This window comes from Perognathus longimembris, chromosome 6 (assembly GCF_023159225.1).
Source record: "Perognathus longimembris pacificus isolate PPM17 chromosome 6, ASM2315922v1, whole genome shotgun sequence".
NCBI lineage: Eukaryota > Metazoa > Chordata > Mammalia > Rodentia > Heteromyidae > Perognathus > Perognathus longimembris.
This window is the reverse complement of record NC_063166.1, coordinates 6316712-6331227: the sequence shown is the minus strand read 5'-3', so window position 1 is coordinate 6331227 and position 14516 is coordinate 6316712. Positions and strand designations below refer to the sequence as shown.

Below are 14516 nucleotides of genomic sequence, written 5' to 3'. Positions count from 1 at the left end.
CACACAAGAACAGCAACGCCCCCAGCTTGGGCTTTTAAACCACGGCTCCCAGCTCAGGCTTGCTTGGGATTCTGGTCCTCTAGATCCCAGCAAGAGAGTGCAAGCATAGGCATGTGCCCCTGAACTAGGCCAGCCAAAACACCAGACCACTTCCATTGCAGCACTTTTAATTAAAAGAAGTAACACTTCCAAGTGGAGCTGAGCCCAGGCCCCCAGCAATGCCAGGGGAAGGACTGCCCAGTGCCATCTCCACTGTCCTGGCCCCCCCTTCCCTTCCGCGGAGGAGGAGGGGCCCGAGTGGCTGATAGCAGTCAGCCAGGGAACTAGGATGGGGTACCTTGGGCCCCCTAATGGCACACTTCCCCAGCCCCCAAATCCTCTCCAGGCGGCACTACCAGGGAACAGATGGGGTCTTAAGGCAAGAGGAAGGCTGCCTCCTGGGCTCCCACCCCAGCTGTGAAGAGCAATGCACACTGCCAGAGCCCAGGGGCAGGGAACACTGGGGCGGCGAGGTCCTTGGCTTCCTCAGGCACTGTGCCCCTCAGACTTGCACAGGAGGCTCGGCCGGTACAGCCTTCTTCCCCCGCTGTTTTAGCCGGCCCCGGGCATACACTCTGAGTAGGAGGGCAGCAAAGACCACGGCCACCCCCAGTCCCCCCACCACAGTGATGGTGTGCCCATAGAGCAGGCAGGAGAGCAGGATGGCAATGGCCTGGCGGAGGGTCATGATGATGGTGAAGACAGCAGCCCCGAACTGCCCTATGGTGTAGAAGATGAAGAGCTGGCCACACGCAGAGCAGACGGAGAGCAGAAGGGCGTGGGCAGCAAACTCGCTGTGCCGCCCCATGAAGCGGGTCCCCTCTAGCAGGGCGCCCTGTTGGAGCAGGGAGACGACCGTGAAGAGGCAGGAGAAGAAATTGACGCCAAACATCATCTGCACTGAGGACATCTTGTAGGCAAACAGGGCATCCTGCCAGTTTGAGGTGAAGCTGTCGAAAGCGATGTAGCCGGCCAGTAAAATGAGGCCTGACAGCGTGGTGGCGCGGGAGCTGCGGGGCTCTGGCCCGCTGGACAGCAGGAACATGCTGACCCCGACGGAGATGAGGCCGGCCGTCAGGTACTCCCAGTGCTCGTAGCTGCGCCGCGACACCAGCTTCCCCATCAGCATGACGGGAATCACCTTGGAGGCTTTGGCCAGCACCTGGGTGGGGAAGCTGATGAACTTGAGGGCTTCGTATTGGCACCAGCTGCTAAGCACGTTGGTCAGGCTGGCAAAGGAGTAGCGGTACATGGGTGCCCCGTGGCGGGGCTGCTTGCAGAGGACACAGTAGAGGCCAGCCACCACCAGCGCCAGCACGCGGTTCATTAGCACCAGGAACTGCGAGTCTGTGAAGCGTTCACCCGGTGACGTGGCGGTGGCCCCGTAGCTGCGGGTCATCACTCTTTCCTGCAACACGCCCCAAGTCAGGTAGGACACCTGGGGGAAGGGAGGGTGGAGACCAGGCACAGTAAACAAAGAGAAGGAAAAGCTCTCAACTGCTTCCCTCTTCTGGAAGATCCCCAGTGATTTCATGGACAATGCGTATGATCCACTGCTCTGCAGCTCTTCCTCTCCCTCCCAAGGCTGGATTCACTAGTAGGGGGCCAAGTGTGGGGAACCCTGGCTCTTTCTGTAGTCGGCATTTTAGAGCTGGCTCCATTCAAAGTTGTCTTATCAGGGCGGGGTGGACACCTCAAGGTGAACACAGGATGAGACAACCCGTGTGAAATGCCACACACACTGGCACCTCTCACCTGTAGGACTGAATGCGCTCCCCCAGCTTTTGTCAGTGAGTTTACAAGGCCCATGAGATAGAGCAGCGCAGGGGGAAGTGTAACAGCAAAGTGGAAATCATCAGAAAGCGGATGAAGATGGGTGTTCTTCTGCACCCAAGTATGAAGCAACAGTGTACCCTAACTTTCAAGACCAGTGCTGGAGGAGAGACGAGGCAGAGGGCAAACCTTTGGGATGAACGGGGTTGAAAACGCCGAGTACCCAACCCAGGAAGAGAAGCAGACAGAGTCCACCTGCCTACCTGGAGCCCGGAGGCACAGAAGAGCAGCTTCAGGGCCTGCCACGAAGGGGTGGTCTCCACGGCCTCAGCCCGGGGAGCCAGGGGAACCTCATCCGAGGCCTTGGGCTCATTGCCAAACACACAGGCCTTCACCAGGGGGAAGCAGAGACCTCTGCCTGAAGAAGGCACACAAGATCAGGCCCCACGCCACGGCCGGCTCCCGGGCTCGGCCCGCGCCCCCGCCGCACCCTCCCTCCCTCCCGGCCCACGTCGGCCCGGCCCGAAGGCCGACCCGTCCCCACACACCGGTCTCCAGGTAGTTCTTCCGCCTGAAGTACTGCACCAGGAGGTAGCCGGGCACCATGATGCTGCCGTAGCCGGCCGCGTTCACCAGAAAGCGGAAGAGCCACAGCTGGGTCCACGCCTCCGGGGGGGCTTCGGGCGTCTCCCCGCCGGCGCCCGGGCAGGGGAGCGCGGCCAGCAGCAGCAGGGCCCACCACCTGCGGGGACGCGGGCCGGGTCGGGTCGGGGCCGCCCGGGAGCGGCGCCCGGCCTCCTCCCCGCCCCCTCCGCCGCAGCCCGGCCGGACAAAGGGCCTCTCTTCTCCCCGTCGGGGGTTCGCGGGCCTCCCTCCCGGGCGGACCCACCCACGGGCCACACAGGCCCCTCTGTTCCCTCCCGCCGGGCCGCGCGCCCCTCCCCCGCCGCCGGAGCCGGGCTCCCGGGCCCGCCCGCCCGGAGCTCCCCGGACGCACGCGGGGCCACGCCGCGCCCCCCCCCCCGCCCCTGCGCCCCGCCGGCTCCGGGCACGGGCAGCGCCACGTCGGGCGCGGACGGGCCGCGCGGCGCCCGGGACCCCCGCCCGGACCCCCGCCCGGACCCCGGCGGTCACGTGACCCGGGGCCACGTGGCCGCCGCCGCCGCCGCCCGAGCCCGCACCTGGCGTCCATCGCCGGGCCGCGTGGGGCGGAGGGGGCCGGGGAAGGCGAGTCCCCGGGCCGCGCGCTCCCTCCGCCGCCGGCTCCCGCTGCCAGCGAGCGCTCCGAGGGCAGCGGAAGTGCCGCGCTCGGCCCGCCTCCCGCCCGCCCGCCCTCCGCCCCGCCGGGCCGCCGCCCCGCAGCGCCCCCGTGCGGCCCGGAGGCGCCCGCCGCCCGCAGGGAGCCCGGCCCGGCCGGGTCCCAGGTCCCCGCGGGCACCGGGGCGAACCACCCCGCCTCCCCAGGCCCTGCGCCCCCCGGCACGCCCGGCTCGGTGCTCCCGCTTCCCAGCAGGGGGACCTGCCTGCGCTCCCCGTTCTTGCTGTCCCCGCCCCGCCCGCTCTCCACCCGCAGAGCTCGGCCGCTGCCCGCGGGTCCTCCAAGCCACCAAGGGCTGGCTCCCCAGTGCTCCTCCCCCGTCCTGGCCACGCGTCCCTACAGGACACCCCTCCGAGGTGTCCCCGGCCACCACATTCGTCCTGGTCTCCCACCCACCTCACGGACCCTCCCTTCCCAGTTCCCACCTCCACTTGTGAAGACTAACATGGGTGCTGAGGGCGTTAATGGGTGTCAGTCTTACTAGACCAGGCCTCTGGGGCGCCATGTCCTTCATGCATGGCGCGCGGAATGGAACTGGAGAGTGGCACCTCTCTGCCCACTTCCCCAAGCTCCTCCGATGGCAGTCCCCAGGGCGTGTATCCTCCCAGTCCTCCCCCCTCTCCATCCCTCTGTATTACCACAGCCAGGACACAAGCTGTGCTGGTCCCTGACAGACCAGAGATTTCCCAGATCCCTACCTGGCTAGCAAGACGCAGCCTTGCTCAGGGGACAGTTTCCTCCCTTGCACCTATCTCTGCCACAAGGTCTCAGGGAAGGCCTACCTATAGAAACAGCTCTAGAAGAAAAACATTGTGAAAGTCTACCATTTTAGTGTCATGTTACTGAACTATCTCTTCCCAAAGTTCAGGGCTTTGTGTAAGAAGTCTTCAGACATCAGTGTTTTAGGTAAGTCCCTTGGGTCCATCCCTTAATCCTCCTGCAGTCTCTTCTTATTCAGAGGAATCCATGTTTTCCTGCTGCCTGGCAGTTTCAGTCTGATCCAACATGGGTAGAAAGAGGGGACCCACCCTGCCATCTTCAACAGAGACTACTGGGCTTCCCTGTGGATAGCTAGGGCTTTAGGGGGTCTTCCAAACATATCAATCCAGTCCATGCGGGGAGCTCTTCTTCCACAACAGCCTTTGCTCACTTGCAATCCTTGCTCTCAACTCCCAACTGTCCTGGCCTTGGCCCCAGGATTGGGCCTCAGCAGTCCCTAGGACACCAGAATTGCTTCTGTCTAAACTGCAGCATCCAGACCGGGAGAGGCACAGCCCTCAGGGCCCTGGGTTCAGTCAACACACAGCAGTGGCTTTCCTGAGATCTTCAAGTCATCGAAGGGCAGAAGAGTCAGGGGCTGAGAAAGAAGAGAAGCAAGGTCAGTCACAGGAGAGGCTGGGGAAATCTGCTACCCACCCGAGCTGACAAACATGGGGAAATGTATCTTCTTATGAATTCCCTAGATGTGGCTGAGCTGGGCCTGGCACAGCTCCAAGGCCTTACTCAAGCTCTCCTTCTTCACACCTGTAATCGCGACATAGGAGGCGGAGGTCTGAGGATCATGGTTGGACTTTCCAGCCCAGGTAGAAAAGTCCATGAGACTCTTGATTTCCAATTAATGACCAAAAAGCTGGACGTGGAGCTATGGCTCAAGTGGTAGGATGCTAGCCTTCAGTGGAAAAGCTAAAGGACAGTGCCCAGGCCCCGAATTTAAGCTCCAGTATCAGCACAATAAATAAAATAATACAGAATAACCGAGCTAGAAGGGAGATTGGAGGCAATCCACGCATGGGCCTATTTGTTACTATTGCAGGTGTTGGGGAAAAGTACTTATAAACATCTTCGCATGAAGCCCTGGGTTCAATTCCTCAGCACCACATCAACAGAAAAAGCTGGACGTGGTACTGTGGCTCAAGTGGCCGAGTGCTAGCCTTGAGCAAAAAGAAGCCAGGGACAGTGCTCAGGCCCTGAGTCCAAGCCCCAGGACTAGAAAACAAAACAAAACAAAATACGTTTTCTCCCTAGGTCCCAGGCTCACGGTTGTTTTTTTTAAATTATTATTATTAAAATTTAAAAATTGAACACTGAACATTTACAAACTGGAAAGACTGTACAGAAAAATCTGTTTCACCTCTTGAAAGTTTCCTGGGTCTGGCAACACTGTGCCCGCACCCCTATCCTGCAAGCCTTTGCCGAAGCTCAGTGGGGACTCGGGGTGGCTCTGGCTTCTCACAAGCCTCAACACCTTTTGGTTGTCTTACATCTGCCAACAGCTGGAATCAGCTTCACTGATCCCCTGTAATTGCAGGAAGCCTTGCCTGAGTCCATGTGTGGGCCTCCCGGCCCTGACCAACTAAGGAAAGCGGCTCAGGCCGGAGCACAGGTCAGCTTAGGGAGCCAAAGTCAGGAACTCACACACACAAAACAGCCCTCTTCTGGCCCCTGCTGGCTGATGGCAGTGCCGATCTGCTGTGGGGGTGAGGGGCCCCAGAGAACAGAGTGGAGTGGAGCAGAGCATGCGGGTCTTACATCCGCCAGGTCCTGAGGCGTCTCATCTTCCACGTTGAGCAGCAGGGAGTCGGCGCCAGCCTCGCACAGCGTGGAGGAGATGGCCCTGAGGCCCCGGCCGGCCGCCAGGTGCAGAGGTGTGCAGCCATTGAGCATGCGGGCGTCCACCCGCGCGCCCGCCTGCAGCAAGTACTGCACCAGGCTGCGCTCCTGCGTCTCCACAGCCAGGTGCAGGGCAGTCTTCCCACTGGTGCCCTCCTGGAGAAGAAGATGGAAGTCCGCCATGGCTCTCAGAGGCAGCGAGCCGGGGCTGGGCTCAGAAGGAGGTGAGCACCACTTCTTTTATTATTTGCAGGGCCTGGCCGCGCTGCGGTCCCTGAGCTGCTTTTGCACAAGGCTAGGGCTCTACCACTTTGAGCCACAGCTCCACTTCTGGCTTTTGGGGTAGTTTATTGGGGCTAAGAGTCTTACAGACATCACTGCCCAGGCTGGCTTTGAACTGCAATCCTCAGATCGCAGCTCCTCAGTAGCTAGGATGACAGGCGGGAGCCACGGGCGCCTGGCCAGTGCCACCACTTGGGATGCTGGCAGGTAACGCGGTTGCCAGGCGGGGCCAGGTGGCGAGGCAGTGCCCTCCGTGTACTCACCTGGGCATCGATGTCAGCTCCGTTCTGGAGCAGCAGCTCCATGAGTGGCTGGCTCTTCTGTAGAGTGGCGATGTGGAGACAGGCCAGGCCTGGGGTGGGGTGGGGTGGGTGGGGGCCAGCGATCAGCACCCAGGGCTCCTCTCAGCCTCAAGGGAGCTCTGCCCACTCAATGCCTCTAGTCACAGGACTATTAAAATGTAACCCCAAAATCCCCCTCAAAAGTCGAAGGGGAAAGGAACCCAAAGTTTCCACCTTTTCAGGGTCATGTTATTGAAACTTTCATGCTTCAGGGGTCAGGCTGCTTAGCAACAACCTCAAAACACACAGACCCCTCCTCCCACTCTAGACTGTTACCTGCCTTCCAGCCCCATCTTGCTATCTCCTTTCTGGTCTGGACTTCCCTCCTGCTGGCCCCTGCTTGTAATAAGAGATTTAGATTCAAATTTACACGCTTCCTCTCAAGTCTCTGTTTTAGGGTCCCTGACTCCATGAGGCCTTCACTGACCGCCCCCCTGCCCCGTGCTTAAAAATCCCAGCTCTCCCACCCCCATATCCCAGCCCTCCCCATCCTGGTCCACTCTACCATAGCACTCACTTCCTCTTAACGTGCTAAATAATTCACGTTGTGTAGCGATTATCTGTCTGGTCTTTCTTGGTTTTGCTCAAATGTAAGCCCCGCTCCTCAGCTAATATCTGTCACACAGGAGACCCTCAGTAGTTTCCTGCTAGATGAATGCAAGAATTCGTATTAAACTAAAAAAAAACAAAACAAAACAAAACCCTTTCAGGACTGGTGTTTGCACTCGGGACCTCTCGCTCGCGTGGCAGGGACTGTGCCGCTTGAGCCGCGCCTTCCCCGCCTCCTCTGGCCCTCTTTGGCTTTGTTGGGTTTTCTTGGGTAGAGTCTTGCTAACTTTCTGTCCTGGCTGGCTTGTAAATTGTTTCCCTCCCGAGTGGATGGTATTACACACGCAAACCACGACATCTGGCTAAATTAAATACTTGAAGGATGAGGTTTAGACTTCCGCTCAGCACACAGCAGGTGTGTCGAATCCCTCACGTATCCGTTCACTCCATCCAGTCGGACGCACTGGGGGTCCATGGGATGCCCCCCCCCCCGGCTGGGGAGGCCTGGGGATGCCCTCACCTTGCCAGTTTTGCAGCTGGAGGTCCAGGGGGTGGGATGGCTCTCGGCCCGGTTCTGGCTGCCCCTGCAGCAGGCAGCGAGCGCAGGCCAGATGCTGGCGCTGACAGGCCACGTGCAGCGCTGTGTCCCCATGTCTGTCTTGCAGCAGGCGGCTGGCTCCCTTCAGCACCAGTGCCTGGACCGCGCCTGGCTGGTCCAGATGAACAGCCAGATGGAGTGCTGTCTGTGGGCACACAGAGTGGCAGGGCTGCGGCAGCTCACTCCTACCTCAGCACAGCCGTCTAGTGACTGGCACCTTCTCTCAGAGCCCTTCCCTCGGTCACCCCTCACCAAGTTCATGGACCCCAAGTCTCAAAGTAGGGAGAGGGAAATGGCTACCTGCTCATCTTTGTGTGTGTGTGTATGTTGGTTCTGGGGCTTGAACTTGGGCCCTGGCCGCTGTCCCTGAGCTTCTTTTCATTCAAGAATGGTGCTCTGTGGCTGGGAATATGGCCTAGTGGCAAGAGTGCTTGCCTTGTATACATGAGGCCCTGGGTTCGATTCCCCAGCACCACATATACAGAAAACGGCCAGAAGTGGTGCTGTGGCTCAAGTGGCAGAGTGCTAGCCTTGAGCAAAAAGAAGCCAGGGACAGTGCTCAGGCCCTGAGTTCAAGGCCCAGGACTGGCAAAAAAAAAAAAAAGAATGGTGCTCTACCATTTGAGCCATGACCACTTCTGGCTTTTCTGAGTGGTTTATCAGAGTCTTATGGACTTACTGCCCAGGCTAGCTTTGAACTTTGATCCTCAGATCTGAGTCTCCTGAAATCCTCAGCGCTCAGCCTGGCCCCATCTACTCTTTTTCTTTTTCTTTTTTTTGGCCAGTCCTGGGGCTTGGACTCAGGGCCTGAGCACTGTCCCTGGCTTCTTTCTGCTCAAGGCTAGCATTCTACCACTTGAGCCACAGCGCCACTTCTGGCTTTTTCTGTTTATGTGGTGCTGAGGAATCGAACCCAGGGCTTCATGCAGGCAAGGCAAGCACTCTACCGCTAAGCCACCTTCCCAGCCCCTCATCTACTCTTCGTGTAGGCCCCTCAGCCCCAGGAGATAGGGCATGTGGGGGACACGCTCACCTTCTGGGAAGGCTGAACTTATACCCAGGGAGTTGGGTTGTGAGGGCCAGAACGGGAAACTCAGAGGCGCCAAGCAGGGTCCCTGGCAATTTCTTCCTCTTAGGCGCCACTTCGATGCCTTCCCTGCTTGCTGTACAAAGACGCTGGACCCCATAGCAGCTGGCACGGAGTCTTTATCACAGCTCCTGTCACCAGGCTGGGCGCACCCCGCACCCAGGCTCTGTGTGCCTTGTGGCAGAGGCTGTTACTCATCGCTGCATCCTCAGTCTCTGGCCCCAAGTCTGCCAGATGGTCTCCTGAGAGAGCACCCTAAGGAGCTTGGCATGGAGGCTGGGGACGGCTGGCTGCCAGGACATGAGCAGGTAGGTACCTGGGCACCGCTTGCTCTTGCTACCTACCTGATACAGGTTGTTCTGGATGTCCAGGACCTCCTGGGGCAGCACAGCCAGGCAACAGAGCAGCACAGCTGGGGCCTCATGGATGACTGCCAGGTGGAGCAGCCTGGGGGGGGGGGGGGGAGGAGGGCTTGGGGTGAGGGGCCAGGCGGGCCACAGAGGCTTGGGCTGGGGTCTTGAGGTTTGGAGGAATGCATCAACCTTTAGCTAGCGACAGGGTAGGTGGAGGAAGTGAGAGTCTGGACCAGGAAGTGATGGTTGGTGAGGAAAGGCAGGATTCTGAGGGTTAGAGCACCAAGTTCCCGTGGCTGGACTTGATGAGGTCCTTGGCAGGGTGTTGAGGAGACGAGGCCTTCCTGTCCAGCCTGCCCACACCCAGCTCCCTTGGGCCCCCAGGGCCCTGCCAGGCCAGCCGCAGCTCAAAGCCAAACTGAAAACCGCTGGAGGAGGGCAGAGGGGGTTTCCAGGGCTGAGCTCCCCACAACACGGAGGATGGGAGGAGGCAGATGTGGGGTTCCCCCAGCAACTCAGTGTCACACATTCCAAGGGAGGGAAACAAGGTCCTGGAAGAGGGACAAGGAGACAGCACAGCCTCCCACCCTACTGCCCATCCCAGGGGAGGCGGGAGGCCACTCCTCAGATGGTACTGGCCAGATGGGGCCTGACTTGAGGCCCTCTTTGGATATACACCGCCCCTTGGAGGTGTTTGATGGAGGGGGACAAATGTCTTAATCTAGGGGCAAGGGGGCCGCTGAGAGGGGAAGTTCCAGTCAGGGGTTTCCCCACATCAGGTGGGGATCACACGGGAGCTAGAGGGTCTAGGCCTTGGGGCACTAGTAAGGGGCAGAGTCACTCAAAGGCCTGTCTGGGATGGGGAGTGGGCTGCTCAGGCAGGAGGTGGGCAGGCCTGCCTTGGCCACAGCAGCAGGCAGCAGGCAAGGCCCAGGAGAGAGTGAAGAGGGAGGGAGGAACTGCTCTGGAAATCCCCTAGGCCAGGGCCTGCTCTCTGGGTCACATTCCTACAGCCACCTCCCTCTCTCCCTCAGTCTCCCCTCCTCCCACTTCCTCTTCCCACTTCCACACCTCCCACAGCTCAGCCACCCCCCAAGGGATGAAAAGTAGCCCCACCTCCATCTTCCTGGGGGACCCACTAGGGATTCCTGAAACTCCTGCGCGCGCGCGCACACACACACACACACACACACACACACCACCTGTCTCTAGAACTAGTACAGGCAAAGGCCCACAAAACAGAGTAGTGTCACACCTCTCTACTGGATCAAAGGTCAGCCAGGGGGATCTTTGCTTGGCATCCCCAAAACCCTGGAGTTTGGGCCTGGTGGCAGGTGATCTAGGTAAAAAGTACACAGGCCTAGGGTCTCTTCTCCTCTTCTCCACACTAAATCATCACCAGTGCCAATGCCCACCCAGGAAGGACCCCTGCATGGCCAAAAAGCACCTCCTACCTCTCCTATCCCTTAGCATCCCTGATCTGGGGCTCTAGTTCCCCCCCCCCATCCCCATCTTGCTTCTCACTCCCCAGTCTCAGCCACTCCCCCTTCTCTGGTTGTTTTCTTCTTCCTGTGGGTAAGTCCTCAACGGGCGGCCCCACACAACTGTCTTATTTCTGCTGCCACCTGCCAAACTCCCTCTGGGCCTGGAGAAGGATAAGATGAGGGGGTATGCTACGACTGGACAGTCCAAAGGACTTGGCAGGCTCTGGGTGGAGGGGAGGTGACTCCAGCCCTCACTTCCCCTTTCTCAGCAGAGGAGGAAGTAAGCTGGGGCAGACAGAGCTCTGTTTTGGGGGGCAAAGGTGCACCAGCTCAGTCACTCCAGGGATCTAGCTCCCAGCACCGTCTACCTGACAACCTGTAACCTGGTGACTCTTGTTCCTTGAGACGGGACCGTCTGAGGACTCCCAGAGATTGAGCAAGCAAGGATGCCCCTTCCCCCAGCACGGGAAAAACAAAGCTGGACTGGTCAGGGGAATTTTCCCTTCCCAGGGGCGGGTCACTGGTAGGTTTCCAAGATGCTTGCTGGGATTCCAGGGGCCCAGGCGCGGGGTCCCGGTAGCTCTGCTGAGGGGAGAAGGGCAGAGGGGAGAGGCCGGGCGCTCTGGCCGGGCGCTGGTCGGCGTCCCTGAGAGTTGGGTTTGGAGTTGGGGGGGGGGGGAGGGCGCTCTGCGGGGTGGTCCTCCCGGGGCTGGGGGCGTGTGCGGGGCGTGTGCGGGCCCACCCGGCCCGGCCGCCGTACTCACGTGTCTCCGTCCTCCGAGATGTAGGTGAGGGCTTCCAGCTGCTGAGGGCTCAGGGTCCCCGCGGGGGGCGGCGGCGCGCCGGGGGCCGGGCCCCGGCCCTCGGGCCCCCCCAGCAGAGGCAGGGGCCCGGGGAGCGAGGCGGAGCCGTAGGTGGAGTCGGCCCGCTCCCCGTCCGCGTCGCCCTTCTCCCGTGGCTCGGCGTCGGTCCCGGGAGGAGGGGTCCGGGGCTGCGGGCCGCCCCGGGGCGCGGGGGCCGGGGCCCGGGCGGGCTCGGGCAGGGAGCGCAGGGAGCGCAGGGACTCGATGCCCGAGTCGCACTGGCCCTCGTCCGCCTCGTCCGGCCCCTTCCGCGCCTCCGACATGCCCGCGGCGCCAGCCCGGGGGGCGGGCGGCTTCGGGCGCCTTTCCGGGCGGTGCGCCCGCCTCGCAGAGCCGGCGGCCTCTCCACCCGCGGTGCGGACGCGAGGGGCGGACGCGGGGCGCGGGGCGCGGCGGGGCCCGCGGGCGCGAGCGGCTGGGGAAGGCGCGGCGCGGTGCCGAGCGCCCGCCGGGATCGCCGCGCCGGTTACTCCGGGCCGCCCGGCCGGCCCCTCGGGTCCTCCCTCGCCCCGCCCCGCGGCGCTGGACACGCCCCCGCGGCGCTGGACACGCCCCCGCCACGCCCCCGGGCGCTTCCGGGCTCGGGCCACGCCCCTCCGGAATCCCCCTCGGCGGCCGGGGCTGCGAGCTCGGGGCCTCCATTGAGAAACTCATTCATTCACTCATTCATCCTTTCCCCCTTCCTTCGTCATTCTATTCTGTAATTCCACCAATTCATTTTTTCCTTTTTTCCCCCCCAACTCGGGGCCTGGGCGCTGTCCCTTGGCTTTGTCTCTCAAGGCTGAAGCGCCACCGCTGAACCCACAGCTCCGCTTCTGGCTTTCCTGGTTTGCTGATCGGCTGGAGATAAAAGAGTCTCACGGACTTTCCTGCCCAGGCTGGTTTTGAACTATGATCATCAGATCTCAAGACTCCTGAGTTGCTAGGATGACAGGTGTGAGCCACGGACACCTGATTCCTTCCTTCACTTCTACTTCTTTTCTTTTGGTTTATTCTTTATTACTTTTAATTTTATTGTCAAAGTGGTGCGCTTCTGTTTCTTGTTTTAGAAGAATATTTCATTGTCTGCACACGTCTTCTGAGGAAAGCACGTGGGTGGAGGGATGGCAGAAGTAGCATTGCCTCCCACACCCTCCCCAATTCATCTACCTTCTCCTGAGTATCCGAGAGTAAAGGAAGGAAAGGGGGCACCCGTTATCTAAAAGCAGTTCTTCCCAGAGGTCCATCCTAGAGAACCTCCCATGTCAGCTTCCTGTATCATGTAGAAATGAGCAGGAGGATGTGTTTTGGGAAAGTAGATTTTCTCAGGCAGACCACAGCAGTGGTCATGGGGTTTCTACTTCCTCACGGGGCGAGGCAGGGACTTGGGGGGTGGTTACGGTTACGGTATCTGGCTACCACCAGCTCTTGGGGACATTCAGTTCCTCATGGTGGGGCTGGGATGGGGAGGCCCCAGACCCACTCCTGAAGTCTCCGCCCCAGCCCTGACGCACCGTCCTTCCCTGTCCCTGCCTTCCCTAGGCCTAGGGAGACTGTGGGAAAGCAAGTGACCTCTCAGCCAGTGGCGCAGGGCTCTCTCCTTCCTTGCTCCTCCCCAAGACTCAGAATACCGTCCACCTGGGACCAGCCATGCCCTGAGAGGGCTGTCTCCAAGGGAACCGCTTCCTGTTGTCCCCAGCTTCAGAGGAAGGAAGCTGGGGTGAGTGTGAAAACTGCTGACCAGTTCCCCACTGCCCTTCTTCCCTGGAACCTTGTTTCATTCCTTACCCTTCACTCGCTGACAGACGTGCACGGGGCTTCTGCTATGTGCTTGGCATTGTTCTGTTTGTTTGGGGGGCAAAACCAAAATAGCACAATCCACTATCACCACCCACAAAAAACCCCAAGGCAATCACAGCTCCTCACGGTGGTTCTGAGAAGTGGGGGGTTGTAGGGACACACGGTACAGCCAACTACTCAGTGGGGGTAAAGGGGCAGGGAACATTCTATTTGAGCTGGAAACGGGAAGGGAAGAAAGAAGAGTCCAGTCTCACATTTTGCTCTCCATCCCCTTAGAGGAGAGGGGTGTTGAGTTTGAAGAGTGAGGAAATATAGGGGGAAATTGAGGAAAGCCCCAGGAAATTGAGGCATCGTCACTCCAACTGCCTAGCAAGTACAAGAACTTGGGTCTGATTCCCAATGCTATAACAAACCCCCAAATAAAAATTTAAAAAAAAAACCACCAACATGGCTTCTCATGAGGGTTAGTGGGATTTCAGGTGTTCTCAACCTCCCCTGCCCTCTCCGCTTCCATTCTCACAGTCTGGGACACAAGTCTAAGCTTTAAGGAAAGAGTTTAAGCTAAGGTTCAGGCCCGCTGGGTTCGCAATCTAGCACCATCACGCCCATCTTCAGGATGGAGTGGGGGCCCCAGAGATTGAGTCGACTTGCCCAAGGTCAGAAAGTGCAGCGCTGGGCTCTCCTGGCCTAATCCAAGGCTTTGCAAGCCTTTTCAATGAAACCTTTGCCCAATCAAGGTCTAAACCCCGTAGGCGAGGTGTCTGCACCCTGTGCCAAGGACACGGAGCTCCGCAGGGCGCGGGCTCTGCTCTTCTGATGCACACACGCAGGCAGAATTTAAGGAGACCCCAGACAAGGGTTTGCCCCTGGGCCAAAACAGGTGTGTGGCATCCTAGCCTTTGGCCACATGAGGTCAGCATTGAGTCACCCACTGCCCCAGCACCAGGAAGCTTTCCTCTCACTCCCGGAATGTGGAGGGGGACTGTGGTGGTGTTTTCTGGAAAGGTGACCCCCATGGGAGTCTAACTCAGACTGAAGCATGGTTGGTCGGGTCCTGACTTGGGCCCTCAGCAAGCTCCTGGGGTCCTTCCCTCCCTCTGCGGGTGTTCCGTTTCCCTTTGTCCTGTCCCGATTCCCCACCTCTGCCCACCCGGCAGAGAAAAGAACCTCCTTTGCCTGGACCGTCTAGGGAAGGGCACTGTGGGGCACTGTGGGGGAACGGAGAAGGTGGATGGTCTCTGTCTGTGGGGAGCTCTGGGGTTGGCCCAAAGGAGTTGGTCTATCGCTCTTCTAAACTTCCCAGTGCAGGGGGGTGGGGAGGAGGACTACGTGTCAGTGTTAGGACCTCTAGGACCTCTGCTCTCGAGTCTCAGGGAGGACTGAACTCCGTGGAGTGTGCTGAACACAGAACGAGGGGCTGAACTGGGCTGTGAGGTAGAC

At 59.9% G+C, this 14516-nt stretch overlaps 2 protein-coding genes across 2 annotated transcripts; both read right to left on the bottom strand.

The window, feature by feature from the left end:
- Positions 1-154: 154 nt before the first annotated feature.
- On the bottom strand, positions 155-3106 carry Slc35b2 (solute carrier family 35 member B2). Its single transcript, XM_048347688.1, has 4 exons — positions 2994-3106; positions 2361-2554; positions 2076-2230; positions 155-1477 (listed from the first exon to the last, which is right to left on the bottom strand). Exons 1-4 carry the CDS (start codon positions 3002-3004, stop codon positions 542-544), a joined length of 1296 nt encoding a protein of 431 aa, XP_048203645.1. The 5' UTR covers positions 3005-3106; the 3' UTR covers positions 155-541.
- Positions 3107-3938: 832 nt separating this feature from the next.
- Positions 3939-11674, bottom strand: Nfkbie (NFKB inhibitor epsilon). The gene is made up of 6 exons (XM_048347689.1): positions 11199-11674; positions 8942-9044; positions 7433-7655; positions 6286-6374; positions 5660-5896; positions 3939-4487 (listed from the first exon to the last, which is right to left on the bottom strand). Exons 1-6 carry the CDS (start codon positions 11558-11560, stop codon positions 4422-4424), a joined length of 1080 nt encoding a protein of 359 aa, XP_048203646.1. The 5' UTR covers positions 11561-11674; the 3' UTR covers positions 3939-4421.
- Between the last annotated feature and the right edge of the window lie 2842 nt (positions 11675-14516).

Coding starts and splice junctions, on each gene's coding strand:
- Slc35b2 (XM_048347688.1), bottom strand. Junction 2,231..2,360: donor GAAGAACTACCTGGAGACCG/GTGTGTGGGGAC, acceptor TGCCTTCTTCAG/GCAGAGGTCTCTGCTTCCCC. Junction 1,478..2,075: donor TCTGTGCCTCCGGGCTCCAG/GTAGGCAGGTGG, acceptor CCCTTCCCCCAG/GTGTCCTACCTGACTTGGGG.
- Nfkbie (XM_048347689.1), bottom strand. CDS start 11,560: ATGTCGGAGGCGCGGAAGGGGCCGGACGAGGCGGACGAGGGCCAGTGC. Junction 7,656..8,941: donor TCCAGAACAACCTGTATCAG/GTAGGTAGCAAG, acceptor GTGTGCCCACAG/ACAGCACTCCATCTGGCTGT. Junction 5,897..6,285: donor GAGCTGACATCGATGCCCAG/GTGAGTACACGG, acceptor CTTCTTCTCCAG/GAGGGCACCAGTGGGAAGAC.